At 56.2% G+C, this 13,588-nt stretch overlaps 1 protein-coding gene across 12 annotated transcripts in view; it reads right to left on the minus strand.

Annotated features, from left to right (window-relative positions):
* The window catches only part of RALGPS1 (Ral GEF with PH domain and SH3 binding motif 1), a 287,901-nt gene that overhangs the window by 34,355 nt on the left and 239,958 nt on the right, over window positions 1–13,588 (minus strand). For 10 of the 12 annotated variants that reach the window (XM_027104820.1, XM_027104819.1, XM_027104827.1 and 7 more), the window contains one exon: window positions 11,937–12,004. In XM_027104820.1, the coding sequence (XP_026960621.1) occupies window positions 11,937–12,004 (68 nt within the window). Of the gene's footprint in view, window positions 1–9,153; window positions 10,111–11,936; window positions 12,005–13,588 lie in introns of those variants that run through there. The other 2 variants (XM_027104829.1, XM_027104830.1) reach the window with 2 other exon arrangements.

Raw genomic sequence — 13,588 nt, forward strand, 5'->3', positions numbered from 1 at the left:
ACACACACACACACACACACACACACACACACACACACACACACACAAACACACACACATACACACACAAAGAAAAAAACCACATGGAACCAGCTGGGACCAAGATGGCACGAAGCTGACTTCCAACAGACCCTGAGTCTCATTATATGTTGATCTGACTACATTAGCACATTAAATGATACATCTACTGGTGGCCAGGACTGGACATTAAGGACCAAAGAAGGATAAAAAGGGGGTGGCACCCCATTCCCTCGAAAAAGCCCCGTCCCTTCCCCGGCAGACTAATGCATCCGTCTCCCCATCGTTAGCCTCACTCCTCCTCCCTTTGTCTTTACTCTTTAAAATTAATTGATCTGTGAATTTAGTTCCTGCTTCTCCATTCTTTGGCCACTGAGTAAAGCTTGTGCTGTGTTGATCTCAGCTTCTGTTTCGTCATTTGCCCATTGGGACCCAAATGGAAAAAATAACGCTCCTCTGCTGAGACAGAGAGCTCAGGCTAAGGCTCCAGCAGGGTCCACACGATGTAACTCGGTAACAAGAGGGGGTGCTGTCTGAGGTACCACCAATTCCATCCTGCATATGTCATCTCAAGAACGGGGCTCTGACAGACCAACCCATAATAATGAAGTCAGAGAGTCGTGGCCTGGACTTCACCAACCCTGGGAGGGTCCATGGGAGCCAGCGAGGACCGTGGCTAAGCTTCGTGTATGTGTGCATTTTCCTGTGAGGGGTTCCACGCTGCCATCAGCTTCTTCGAGGTTGTCATTCTTAACCAGGGCATGTTTGTATCAGAAGCATCTGGAGGGTGTGTGAGAAATGGAGTTTCTTGGGCCCATTGCAGGAGGGTCTGATTCTGCTGGCCTAAGGGAGGTTTGGGGGCGCTGATCTCCAGGTGATTCTGACGGGCACCCAGTGAAGAACTTCTGCTCAAAGCGATGGAAGGAAAACAAGTTCTGTCCCAGGTGAAACATCTCATGTAGCTGCTGCAGGGAGGAAAGGCAAGCATGGGAGCATCCGGCTTTGTTTCTGTTTTGCACACATTGCTCAATCAATGTATCCACGCGGAGGGTGGAATGCGCCTTGTTTGTCAGCTGCATGTACGTGGGATTACAGTCTCATCGCCTGAGTCACTCTGGCTCCCATCCCAGGTTCAGAAATTATGATAAAGGTCAGATCGCCTGGCTCCTCCTCGTGGTTTGAACTGCTGGTGTCGTAGTATTAAGAATGGTGATAACTGAATGCTAAGGGCCGGGTCCTCCGAGGAGGGCCGATTTGCAGGTAAGAGAGCCAGGGCTTCTATATCTACCACGCGCAGGACCTGGGCCCAGGGCTACACCACTGTGCTGGTTGTGGCGAGTGGGGTCCACGTGGTGGGGGAGGAGCTCTAGCAGTTCAAAGGTCAGGCATTAGTGGAAACCTGGGAAGGAGGAACACGGTGACACACCTGAGGTGATCTGATAAGCAGGAGGCACTTCCTGAAGGCAACATGTGATGGATAAGGTCCAACTGCTACTCCCGAGGAAGGGAAGGTGAAGGAGACTGACATCTATCATGCAGCAACTGTGTGCCAGGCTTGTGTAAACACTTCAGTGTCTGAATTCGATGACTCCTGTGCAGTTGATACTTTGACTAACCTCGGCCTCGTGTCGGAGGCACACCAGGTCACGTGGCAGAGGCGTGCTGGGTTTGCTCCTTTAACCGGCCGTGTGTGCAGCAAGAGCCATACGCTCTGAGGCTCTTCTGGGAACTTCCTCAGCCTCTGCTCACTCCTGATCCACTCCCTTCCCCACCTGTCTCCGGTGGTTCCTGCATCCTGGCTGACCCCCAGTTCTGGCTCTCCCAAGCCTCCGGACTCACCCTTGGTTTCTCCCACTCAGCTCCTGACTCTCCCTCCAGGCCAAGGCCCAGATCCGCCCCCCTCTTCTCCCTGCTTTGGACGGGAGGCATGCCTGGCCTCAGATGCCCCTCCAGCCAGCTGAGGGAAGGGTTGGGGGGCGGGGGGTGGGGCGCAAGCAGAAGAGGCTGTGATCTCCCCAGGCCCAGGCTCCACGCTGAGGCTGCTCAGACTGCCCTGGGTCTCAGACACTCCCATCCCTGCATTGCGGACCAACAGCCCGGGTTTGACGCCGAAGCAGAAGAATTTCCATTCAGCTGGGACCTAGGGATGGAGGTGGCTTCTCTGACCGTTAAGTAACACTCTGCTACTGAAAGGCCTCACGTTCCTGCCCCAAGGCCTGGGGGGGGCCACCACGTGACAGCACCAGGGACACGTGTCTTCTGGGACCGGTTCTGAGCGGGGGGCTGGCAAGTTTGTTTTTCCCTGTCCTTGGGGCGGGGGCAGTGATAATGAGCCTGGCCCTGGCCTGGCTTAGCAGAGTGTGGTCCCCACTGCCCAGCCCAATATGGCACGGACAGTTGGAAAAACTGACCACGCGGCTTGACTATCTCAGAAGATTGCTCTATTTTTCCTCTGCAAAATTTTTCCATGAATAATCTTTAAGTGGCTGTTTCTTTAGCAGTTTTATTGGAACATATGAGAACTGACAGTCACTGGGGAACGAGATATCATGAAAGAAATCTGGTTTTCATTACATTTCTCTCAAGAAACTGACATGCTGCCCAACAGACCACTCATTGACTGGAAGAGAAAAGAGCACAGGGCCCTCTAATAGTGGCTTTGGAGTGGACAGGATTAAGGATGATGAATGGCGACAGCAAAGAACGTGGAATCCAGAGGCAGACAGGCCTGGGCTCCCACTGGTATCTGCCACCTCCCGGCTGAGTGACCTTGGGCGAGTCACTCGTACCTCTGAGCCTGAATTCTGCATCTGCAAGATGGGGGCAGTGGTCTGGCCTGGCAGGTTGCCTGTGAGGAGGAAACGACACAGCAGCCTCCCGCCTTCCTCAACAACCCCCGGGCCAGGTGCGGTACGGCCACTCTGAATTAGAGCTGATGTTCTGCCTTCATGCAGTTACACTCAAGTGGGGGCAGAGACAAGCAACCAGATAACTACACCCAGGAAAGACACATGCTTGGATAGGAAAAAAATAAATAAATACGGTGATAGCAAGAACTATTCAATACATCAATTGAATAACTACCACGACCATAATGGTGGTGGTGGTGGTGACGGCTGACATTCATCGAGTGCCTACGAGGTTCCAGATGCTGTGCTCAGTGTTCTGTACACAGGATCTGATGCAGGCTTCACAGTAACACTGCCTCGCACGCCCTGTGGGCATCTCAACGGTGTGGGACCTGCGGTCGGAAGGGTCGGGCGAGGGGCTGCTGAGCAGTGGAGCCATGATCAGGGCACCTGAGAACACAGGAAGGTCAGAGAGGACCCGGAGGGTCAGACCTCCAGACTGGCGCAGGAGTTCCAGCAGGGGCAGCCGTACAGGCAGAAGGAACCCACGACAACAGACACAGGACCTACTCGAGAAACTGCAGAGAGCCAGCCAGGCTGAAGAGCTGAGGGTGGCGAGAGAGAGAGAGAGAGAGAGAGAGAGAGAGAGAGAGAGAGAGAGAGTGTGTGTGTGTGTGTGTGTGTGTGTGTCAGCGGGGGGGCGGGCCCAGAGGGGCCTAGAGCTCAATGAGGGGAAGGCGTGGAGATTTTTAGGAGAGGGGGTGATATGCTCAGATTTGCACCCTAGAAATCTCACTCTGGTCAAGACCACAGGCTGGGAAGGAGATGGGAACCACAGGTGTCTAGGAGGTGGACCGGCTGAGTGGCATGAGGGGGATTCGGGGGTAACCATCAGTGGAGGCTAGTGCCTCACCAAGGAGGGAGCAGGCTGTGGGGGCCGATGAGAAGCTCAGTTTGGGACTGATGTCTGCGGGCCACTGGGTAGATGGGTGAGGTGCTCGGGAGATACGGCAGCTGCGGACAGGTGTGCAGGACTTGTCAGCACAGGGGTGTGTGGAGCCCCGGGAGTGGGCAAGACATCCAGGCTGTAAGTTCAGTGGGAAGGGGGAAGGCCTGGGACAGAAGGCGGGAAACCAGTGTTTGTGGGAGGAGAGGAGAAAGGCTAAGAAGGAACATGTGTGAAACCAGGATCAACAGAACAGATATTTGAGAAAATGATCATTTTAAATTCACAAAGAAAGTGATCTCATGCTTCGTTCATATTCTAAAGGAAGACGACTCAGAAGTGTTGCACGATTCTGACTGCAGCAGCCCCTGGTCTCAGCTGTCATGTCCTCCTCTCAGAGGTGGCCTTGGCCGGCCAGCCAGCACCAGGAGTCTGCCAGGAGCCAGGGGCCTCTTCTAGCCATCAGCATGGACCACAGCAGACAAGCCCAGAACACCCCAGAAACGACCTCCTGTTCATCCTGTACATTTCTCTTGGGAGGGAAAGAACTGCTGGTCTTCTCCCACCCTCAGGGGTGAAATTAGACACGGGCGAGGGCTTTCATTGAGACGCAGGGCCCAGCGCTTCACAGAATTCAGGTCCCTGAGTTCTCACAAAGAGGGCGGCAACCCCATCCTCCTGGGCACGTGTGGCCTGTGCCTGGCCTTCTCGGCGCCCATCCATCCATCTGTGTGTGATCTCCTGCTGACCGTCCATCCCCGCCCCCGCCCGACACCAGCCCCGGGAGGAAGGGACCGTGTCCCCAGTGCCCAGTGCAGGCCTGGGCGAGCAGTCGGAGCGCCAGCCAAGTGTGCCGAATGGCCCAGCGCCGTGCCCACGGCTGCAGAGAAGCCGGCTCTGCGGAGGAGGACACGTGGCCGGGATAGGGAGCCTCGTTCCCACGGGTTCCAGCGGCAGCACAGCGGCCCTGTCCCGGGTCAGCGCTGCCCGATCTAAGCACCCTGGCAGCCCTGCCGCCGCTCTCGGGGCTGTGCTCCAAGTCTCACACATTCGAAATTAATGGGAGGCAGCTGTGTCGGAGGAAAACGACTCAATCTGGAATCACAAGACTTGCATTCCAGTCCAGCCTCTGCCTGGGCTGAGCTGGGAGCCCGTGGTCCAGCCTGCTCAGGCTCCGAGCCTCCGCGTCGTCCCTGGAGACCAGGATGACAACTGGCACGGTCCGGAGCCATTGAGCACCGCCCTGAGCGTCTGGGGTGCAGCGCCCACCTTCGCCCGATTCCAAGGGGCTCTGTGTCTTTTGGGTTCTTTCCTGCGTGGGCTGAGAGCCCTGTTCTCAGGCCGGGGCCCTCCCTGGGTCTGCCAGAGCCCTGCGGCCCTCCAGGGCCCGGGGGCCCCTCTGCACAGAAAGTCTGTTTGTGTTGAAAGCCTTCTCTGGCCAGGTTTCATGGTGGAGCCTGGGAGCCGGTGACTTTTACGTTCACACGCGTTCTTTGTTTCTCATGCATGTAGCTCTTACAGGTCCTTACTGTGAGCCAGGCTCTATCTCACACTCACTCAGTTTGCCCCAGTTCATTTCCTTCTGAAAAATGGCATCTGATCACCCTTCAACTGCGGTGAGGCCCAGACGCTTTCTCCTCAGAGCCAGAGGCCCAGGTCCCCAGACCCCAGCAGGCAGCAGGGGTCTGCTCATCTGCTTGACCTTGACGCTAACAGGCTACTAAGATGGGAGACTCCAGGGACAAGTAGGTGTGAACTCCAGGGTGAACTGGCTCCCTGGCTCTTGAGCCCCTCACTAGGAGCCCCTACCCACTCTGAGAATATAAGAGGGTGTGTGGGGGGGTCCTCGTCCCTCACTCGTGCAGTGCTCTCTCACTCTCCTCAACCACAGTGAGGGGTCTCCAGGCCACTTGAGGAGCTTGCTCTATGTCCCCCAGCAGCTGGGAAACCCAGGGCACTCCCAGTGCCTCACTCAGGCCTGGAGCCCACATGGCTGCAGCCAGAGGACAGTGGTGGCCACACTAGGGTTAGCTGTGCTCACAGGTCCATCAGTACCAGGACAGGTACGGCCTCCCATGGACCAAGGTGGTCCCTGTGAGGAGAGCTGGCGTGGAGCTGAAGGCTTGAGGGGATACCAAGCAGCAAGAAGCTGGTGGCGGGCACAGACCGAGGGGCCATGCAGTGGCCCCTGGAATAAATCTGCACCTGCCTGGGCCAAGGGACCGCTGGAATCTCTGCAAAACCCATGAAAGTGCCATGAGAGGAAGAAGCATCTGGAGTCGGCACTGTGCCCGCACCGTTCTTGGCACCCAGACCCTGCCGTCAGCAAGCCGAGGAAGGTGGAGACCCTGCAGTTAGCAAGCCGAGGAAGGTGGAGAAACGCCCAGGGAGGGAGAGCGGCCAACACCCCTGCTCTCTCATCACAGGTAGTCAGGCCCCAGCTGGGGCGAGGGAAGGAGAGTTAATGCCAAAGCAGGTTTGGAGTTCTACTCTTACATGGAACCAGCCTTCTAAGGACCACGTTGGGACAGCCTGCGACTCCAAGTGTCTGTGGGAAAGTCACAGATGTGCCAAGGTTGTCACCAGAAGCAGGGTGCTTCCTGCCCTGCACAGATGATGGGGACAGAGCCCAGAGTGCTCTGGGGCCCTCAGGTGCATCCTGCTTCTCCCACGTGTTGGGTACAGGTGACAACCAGTCCAGAACCCTGGGCTCAGCAACTGGCTCTGCCCCTTCCTCCAGGCGTAAGATGGGGGGTGAGGGCACGCACCCCAGCACCTTCACCTATAGGATGGGGATGATATTGCACACACACGCCCCCCACCTCACAGGGTAGGTGTGAGGCTCACCAAGCGGGCGCGTGGGATGGGCTTAGAACAGTGCCTGGCAGGAGTATACCCTCGGTACGTGTTAGCTGCCGTTACTATTACGACTACTATTGTTGTCTCTGCACCCCCGTTTCCCTACCATGAACCAAGTGGCGAGGTCCACCTGCCCTCTCCTCGGGCCTGGCAGGCCTTTGTAGGCTGCCTTGACCTACAGGGTGCGGCAGGAGCAAGGCTATGTGGCTTCCGAGGTGGGTCACACAGATGCCATGATGCTTTGGGGACATCCGCTTTCGGAGAGCAATGCCATGCAAGAGTTATGAGACTGCCACGCGGCAAGGGAGCCCAGGCCACACGGGAGGCCACATGTATGTTCGTGTTCTGCCCCAGATAACCAGCCAGCACCACGCATGTCCAGATGGTTCCAGCCCCCAGCATCAAGTCCCTCTCAGCCTTCAAGTCTTTCCAACTGAGACCCCAGATATCGTGGAGCAGAATTTGGACAGGCTGTTTCCTGTCCAGATTCCTGACCTGCAAGTCTATGCATAGAATAAAATGGTCGCTTTGTGCCACTAGGTCCTGGGCTGGCAGGTTACGTGGCCGTGGTACCTGGCGCGGCTGGTGAGTGGTGAGCTGGAGCTGAGGTGAGGGCACTCCAGCCCCCCGTCCAGTGCTCTGCTGGCTGTGTCACGCTGCCCCTCCATCCGGTCAGCATCAGAGCCTGCCTGCGAGGGCCAGGAGCTAACATTCCTTAGTGCTAAGCGCGTGCCAGGCCCTATCTAAGGGCTTTTCCGGCCCAGCCTCAGCCCTGTGAAGTAAGCCTACGTGAAGTATTTATTCCTATTCTCATTTCACCAGTAAGAAAACCGAGGCTCAGAGGGGCTACGCCAATTGCCCAAGGTCCCAGAGCTAGGAAGCGCGGGAGCCAGCCCTTGCGCTCAGGTCCGCCTGACTCCAAAGCAGGGCTGTTACCCGCTGAGCCATAGAACAAGGAAGATGGAAAGGTGTGTCGGAGAGCAGTCCTGAAGGAAACTTGCGGCCCAGGGTGAGATTTTCCATGGACTTGCTTTGCTGCCAAAGAATCTTCAGAGAAAACCTGTCAGTTGGTTCAGCCATGTGGAGGTGGGGCTCCCAAGATCTGGAAATGTCTTCACCGGGTCCAAGGCACACACAAACATCACTTGCCCTCTCTTGGGGTCAACGTTCTTTATGATTTTTGCTCTCCAGGAAAATATTAGTTCATTTATATAAACTAAACATTACATATGGGGGGGGGGGGAAATAGAAGACGTGGCATTCCTGGCCTTTTTTCTCCCCAGACCAGAAACTGAGAAGGTTTCTCCACTTCCCTTCTCACAGTCTGTCCATCTGTCGGTACAGAGCTGCTGGCACAGCTGCTCCCCAGGGGTGGAGAGTGGGGCGCAGGGGCATCGCAGCGACGGAGTGCCCCCCTGTCCCCTCACGCCTTCTGATGCCTGCCTCCCCCAATAAGGCGTGAATGGAGCCCAGGAGGGCAGGTCTTAGCCGGGTTCCGCCGGGGCCTGGCTCACAGCCGACCCTGGCATGTGAAGCCTCGGGTAAACAGATGCCTCTTGGGGCCTTTCCTCGGCAGGTGTGGGGTGCCTGCTGGCTGGAAAGAGCCCAGAGCTGTAGGCCCGGCCCCCATCCCAGGGAGCCGAGGGAGGCTGCGTTCCTCCCATTCCTGGGCCTGCAAGAGGCACATTCCTGTCCCCGGATCTGGTCGGGCTCCTGCCACGCAGCCCAGTCTAATTGCCAGACGCAGAAGGCCTCCCTGGAGCTGCCCTCTGGCCCCGCCCCCCACGGGACCCCGCGGGTCCCCTCTGTCGTCTGAGGGTGGGAAGCCGGGACCACTGAGTGCGTCTGAAGCCTTCCAGACGCGCCCGGGCCCTCTGGTGATCAATGAAAACCTTAACATCCTGCTTCCAGGCTGGAGCCAGGGATTTGAAAAGTCAGTGCAGACGCTCCTGGGCGCCTGGGTCTGCCGGCCACACTGTGTGGAAACGCCGGCCTCAGCACTTTTCTGGGAGGAACGTGGAGTCAGCAGGCAGCCCGGGAACGAGGTGCCCACAGGGCCCCGCCAGGAGCCCAGAGACCAAGCGCCCCAGGTGCCGGGCTCTGGGAACCCCGGGCTGGTGGGGAAAGCAGACACAGAGGGACAAAGAAGCTGCAAGAGGGTATAACGCAAGGTGGGCAAACTCTGGAAAAGGCCAGGTAGTGAATGTTTTAGGCTTTGCAGGCCATGGGGTCTCTGTCCCCACCTCAGCTCTGCTGTCGCAGTGAGCAAGCCACCAACGTGCCCACGGCTGCGTGTGGCTGTGCTCCGATACAACCAGGGTGGGCTGCGTTAGGGCCGTGGTGTGCTCCTTGCCCACAGTGTAACAGGGGGCCTGACCTGGGGGGGGGGGGGGGGGCTGGGTGGAGGAAAGGCTTCCCTGGGGCCATGACATTTTGCTAAGATCTGAGGAGTGATTCAGGTGACAGAGGCAGAATCATAAATATTGACAATAATATCATCATCCTAATAAAGTTACCCTTGATGAGTGTGTCCCATGAGTCAGGGACTTGCGAAGTGTTTTACACACACGTGACCTCAATACATTTGCACAGCTCACTGTGGGAGGTATGATTATGCCCGCTTTACAGATGGAGAAATTGAGGCTTGGCGGGTATGTGGGCTGCTCTGTCTGACCCTTCAGATGCATTCTTCGCCCTGCTTGGTGCCTGTGGGAGGCTGACCCCCGAGAGGCATCTCTTGGCTCCCTCACCCAGGCCTCCAATTGGGTTTGGCCGATGGGAGGCTCTGGCAGCAGATGGGGTGGGAGGGCAGAGGAGAGAGAGGTCAGCGCATTTTTTTCTCCCCCCTCCTTCCTGCTTCACCCTCCGCTACCACAGCTCCTGCCAAGCTGACCGTCCTCTGTGACTCAGAGCTTGCCAGAATGGGTAACGTTTTTCCCCACCAGGTCCTTCAGCCTAGAGGCGCTGGGGGCCTCGCTATCCTTTGCGTGCAGTATTTATTCCTACTGCCATTTCACCTTCATTAAGTTTCTTCCGGTGAGTCATCCGGGGGCAATTCTGTTTCCTGCCACGATTTTCTGACTGATGCTTGAGGTTAGCTAACTTGCTGGCTTCTGGTTTCACATGGCTAATACACAACAGAGCAGGTGGAGGTGATGGGGGATGGGATGGAAGGAGAGTCCAGCTGAACCTTGAGGAGGCTGGACCGGCGGCTGGGTCCCAGCTCCAGTACTGGTTTCCATCATAGGCAGGGGTCAAAAGTGAAAGCAGTTCTTCCTTTCCGGCCCCGGGCTCAGTGAGGGGTCCAGTCCTGCAGACCCCCAACTAGCAGTGTTAGTTTTCTGCGTCTGGCTCCTGTCTCCAACCTGGGGCACTGGGAGATGAATCTTCCAGCATGTCTGGAGGGTAGAAAGTGTGGTGGTGGGCACTTGTGAGCACCTGGGGAAGGCCAGAGATGTATGTGGTCATCCTGACAAGGTATATTACCCAGACAGGGTGCAGAGGCCTCTTATTCAAACTAATTTGGAGGAGACTCCGAAGGGCAGAACACTTCGTATTGGAGTCTACTCTCCGGCTCCGGAATTCTGGCATTCTCTCCTGAAGAAATAGTCTTGAGTGGCTAGAGTTTCCTATTGTTCCCTCTGTGGCCCTAAATGATTGCTTTAGAATCCTACTGCTACTTCCTACATCCCTCTGATGAAATCCCTGCCCCCCGTCCACCCCCTACCCAAGGTCAGGTGTAGCTGAGCGTCCGGAAGGAACACGGCTGACTGAGCGGGGGAAGGTTCTAGAACAGGGGCAGAGCTGAGAAGGCAGAGAAAGACCAGTGCCAGGAGCTTCCCTTCTGGTCACCTCTGCTGGTGGGTCATCTGCCACGTGTGGAAGGCAGTAGATGTGGGAGGAGACTGCAGAAGATATTTTCATATTAGGCTCATGGAACACTGTGAAAATCCAGCTCAGGCCAGCACTCTGACTGTCTCTTGAGGTGTGGACAGCAGCACTCCCAAGCTGTGTGGATCAACCAGTGTCTCCCTCTGCTAAGTTACTGTGGGACACCCGACCACCACCCCAGGAGGGACTAGGGACAGGGTCCAACCTGCACAATGGAGCCAGGAGAGGCTGGGAAAGGTAAGGAGCCTAGAGAAAACCCTCAGGGCAGAGGCCTTGTTTGGGAGGGCTAGTGGCTAGTGGTTCTGCGGCCCTGGGCCAGCAGCACTGCTGCACTGGCCTGGCTCCAGAAAGGAGAAAGAGTGGCTTGAGACATCGACAGGCTGGGGGTGGCACGACACCAGGCGGCAGCCTGCGACAGCCACCCCCTCACCAAACACTCACTGCCTGTCAGACTCTACACTGCGTGCCTTCTGAATATCATTTCAATTTTGACGTTCCAGCGACGCTGGGATGGACGACTTATTATCCCCATCTTATAGGTAAGGAAACTGAGGCCCAGAGGGCATGAAGTGGCTTGTCCAAGACTGCAGTGGCCTAGAACCCAGGTTGGTGTCACCCAAGCTCAAACCAGGAGGAGGAAGTACAGTCAGACCCCCACCCCCAATCTGGTCCCTCCCCAGGCAGCAGCAGAGCTCAGTCCCAGTGACGAGAGTTGGCTGGAATACGGATAAAAGGAAACTCACAGACATGACTCTGAGGCAGCTAATACCGCGTGCACACGTGGGCAGAGGGCTTTAAAGTGTGACCCTGCCCAGGTGGCACAGCCCTGCAGAGTGAGAGCTAGTGTCACCTCCATCTTGTGGATGAGGCCAGTGAGCATCAGAGAGGTAAAGTGACAAAGCTGGGAACGGCATAGCTTGGATTGGACTTCAAAGCCTGGGCCCCTAATCTCTAGGGAACACTGTCAATATGTCAATAAAACTGATGCCCGAGGAAGGCGAGCCGTCTGTGTGTGGTGGGAAATACCCCAGGCATCCCGCACACCCTTCCGGCGCTTGTCAACCCAAGCCTGGCGGTGGGCCCAATGACAAGGGTCCAGGGGACTGGGAGAAGGTGCTGGGGTTTTCTCTATCCTGTGCATGCTCCCGGCTTGGGGCTCTGACCTTGCCTGTCTTAGGTCTCAGGCTCTTCCAGGGAGCCCCAGCCCAGAGGGGCCCCATGTGATCCGAAGCCTGGGCAGGCTGTAAGCAGGGACGCTGAGTCTGCCAGTCTGCAAACCGGACTCTGGCCTTTGGCTCCACAGGAAAGACCAACCCTGGCAGCCACGTTAGGGTTACTGGAGAGTCTGCCCCCACTTGAGGTGGCTACGATACCTGCAAGATCTTCCTTGGAAGAGACTAGTCTCGGGGAGCTGCTTCCTGGCTCAATTCTGAGCGACAGTCTGAAAACAAAGATTTTCAAAAGATTAGATGGGCTCTGGTGTGTCAGGGGGTGGGGAGCAGAAGCTAACATGTGCACGCTTGGAACTGAGAAGGTGGACTGCTGTTAAGCGCTATTAAAGTCACAGAACCAGGAATACTCTGAGGTTGGCTCCAGCTCACAGCCACTTCCTTCCAATGGCCCCAGGGGATTTCCATGACCAAAAGATAATGGTTAAGGAAGACACAGTAAACAGTGTAATCATGGCCCATCATCTGCCGGGCACAGATGGCACAGTCTTCATTCTCAAGACAACGCTATAAACTAGGAACACCATCCCCGTCTTGTAGAGGAAGAAACTGAGGAGCATCGAAGTCAAGCAGCTTCCCCAGGATTCACAGGGCTAACAGGTGGCCGAGCAGGGGACCAGGGCCGTCTGACCCCAAACCCCAAACCAGGGCGTTTAATCATTAGACTGCACTCTCTCTCAGATGCCCCCAGAGAGGCCTGACGCAATGGTTATTACTATTTTTTAAAAGCATCGATTAAGAACTTCTGGGTGAAAATGACAAGAGTGAAGCCGGCTGCCAGACTTCTCCCTCACCCAACAAAACGAACAAACAATTATAAAGGCTCAGGAGTAAAAGAACTCACCAGCTGCTGCTCAGCAAGGGAGGGGGTATAAACTGAAGCCATGAACTTCAGAAACTCATAGCCAAGAAAAGAAAAAGTGGATCCTGGAGTCTAACCAAGAGTCCTAACTCGGTGCGGCTCCTATCCTGCCCTCTGAGACTTCTTGGTGGGTCTGAGCGGGAGGCCTTCCCTTTCCCTCTTCTGACTGGCTGCAGATTCTGGAGAGAAACGGATGGGCCAGATGGATAGTGTAGGGAATACTCTGATGGAAGCGAAGCCTCCATGGCGGTGTGTGTGGGGGGGATGATTCAAAACCTGAGGATATCCTTTTCTGGAATGGGATACAGCCCGATACTAGGTGGAGGAAACCCTGCTGTAGGCCTTTCAATAGAGCCGCTGTCTGTAATAAAACAGACCGCTTGCTCTCTGCCTCCATGGAGCCTGAGCCCTGCGTCCCCCCGCCGGCTGCACGAGAGGGCAGAGACTGAGAAGCCCTGGGCCTCACGGCCCAGCAGGAGGCAAACCAGCCCCTCTCACACCGGGGAGCAGGGTCAGACGTCGCCTCCCTTCATGAGAGCCGTGGAATATCCAGATGGAGCCTCTCACATGGAAGCAAGATGAAAAGAAACGGTGTGGCAAACGCTACAAGTGTCCTCTCAGGAAAAAGGGAAAGAGGAAAGAAGAGAGCCTTGTCCAGATTCCCCAGCCTAGAAGGCAGCCCCGAGGCACACGAGGAAATCCCCCACGTCCTTGAGAACTCGGGCTGAATAAAACAAAACCCGAAAAATGAGATTAGAACACAAATGGGTAAGATGAAAGGGGAGATTGGAAAGCTAGGGGAACAAACAAACCAAGGACCGAAACGAGACAGGACCGGAGGAATACCAGAGGAGAAACAGACCATCCCAGTGACTGTCGATGAAGAAGATGGAGATGATAGCCGTAAGAAAGAAGCTGATGGATTTGGAAGGCA

Source organism: Aethalodelphis obliquidens, unplaced genomic scaffold (assembly GCF_003676395.1).
Source record: "Aethalodelphis obliquidens isolate GAN/ISIS:26980383/991018 unplaced genomic scaffold, ASM367639v1 scaffold7, whole genome shotgun sequence".
NCBI lineage: Eukaryota > Metazoa > Chordata > Mammalia > Artiodactyla > Delphinidae > Aethalodelphis > Aethalodelphis obliquidens.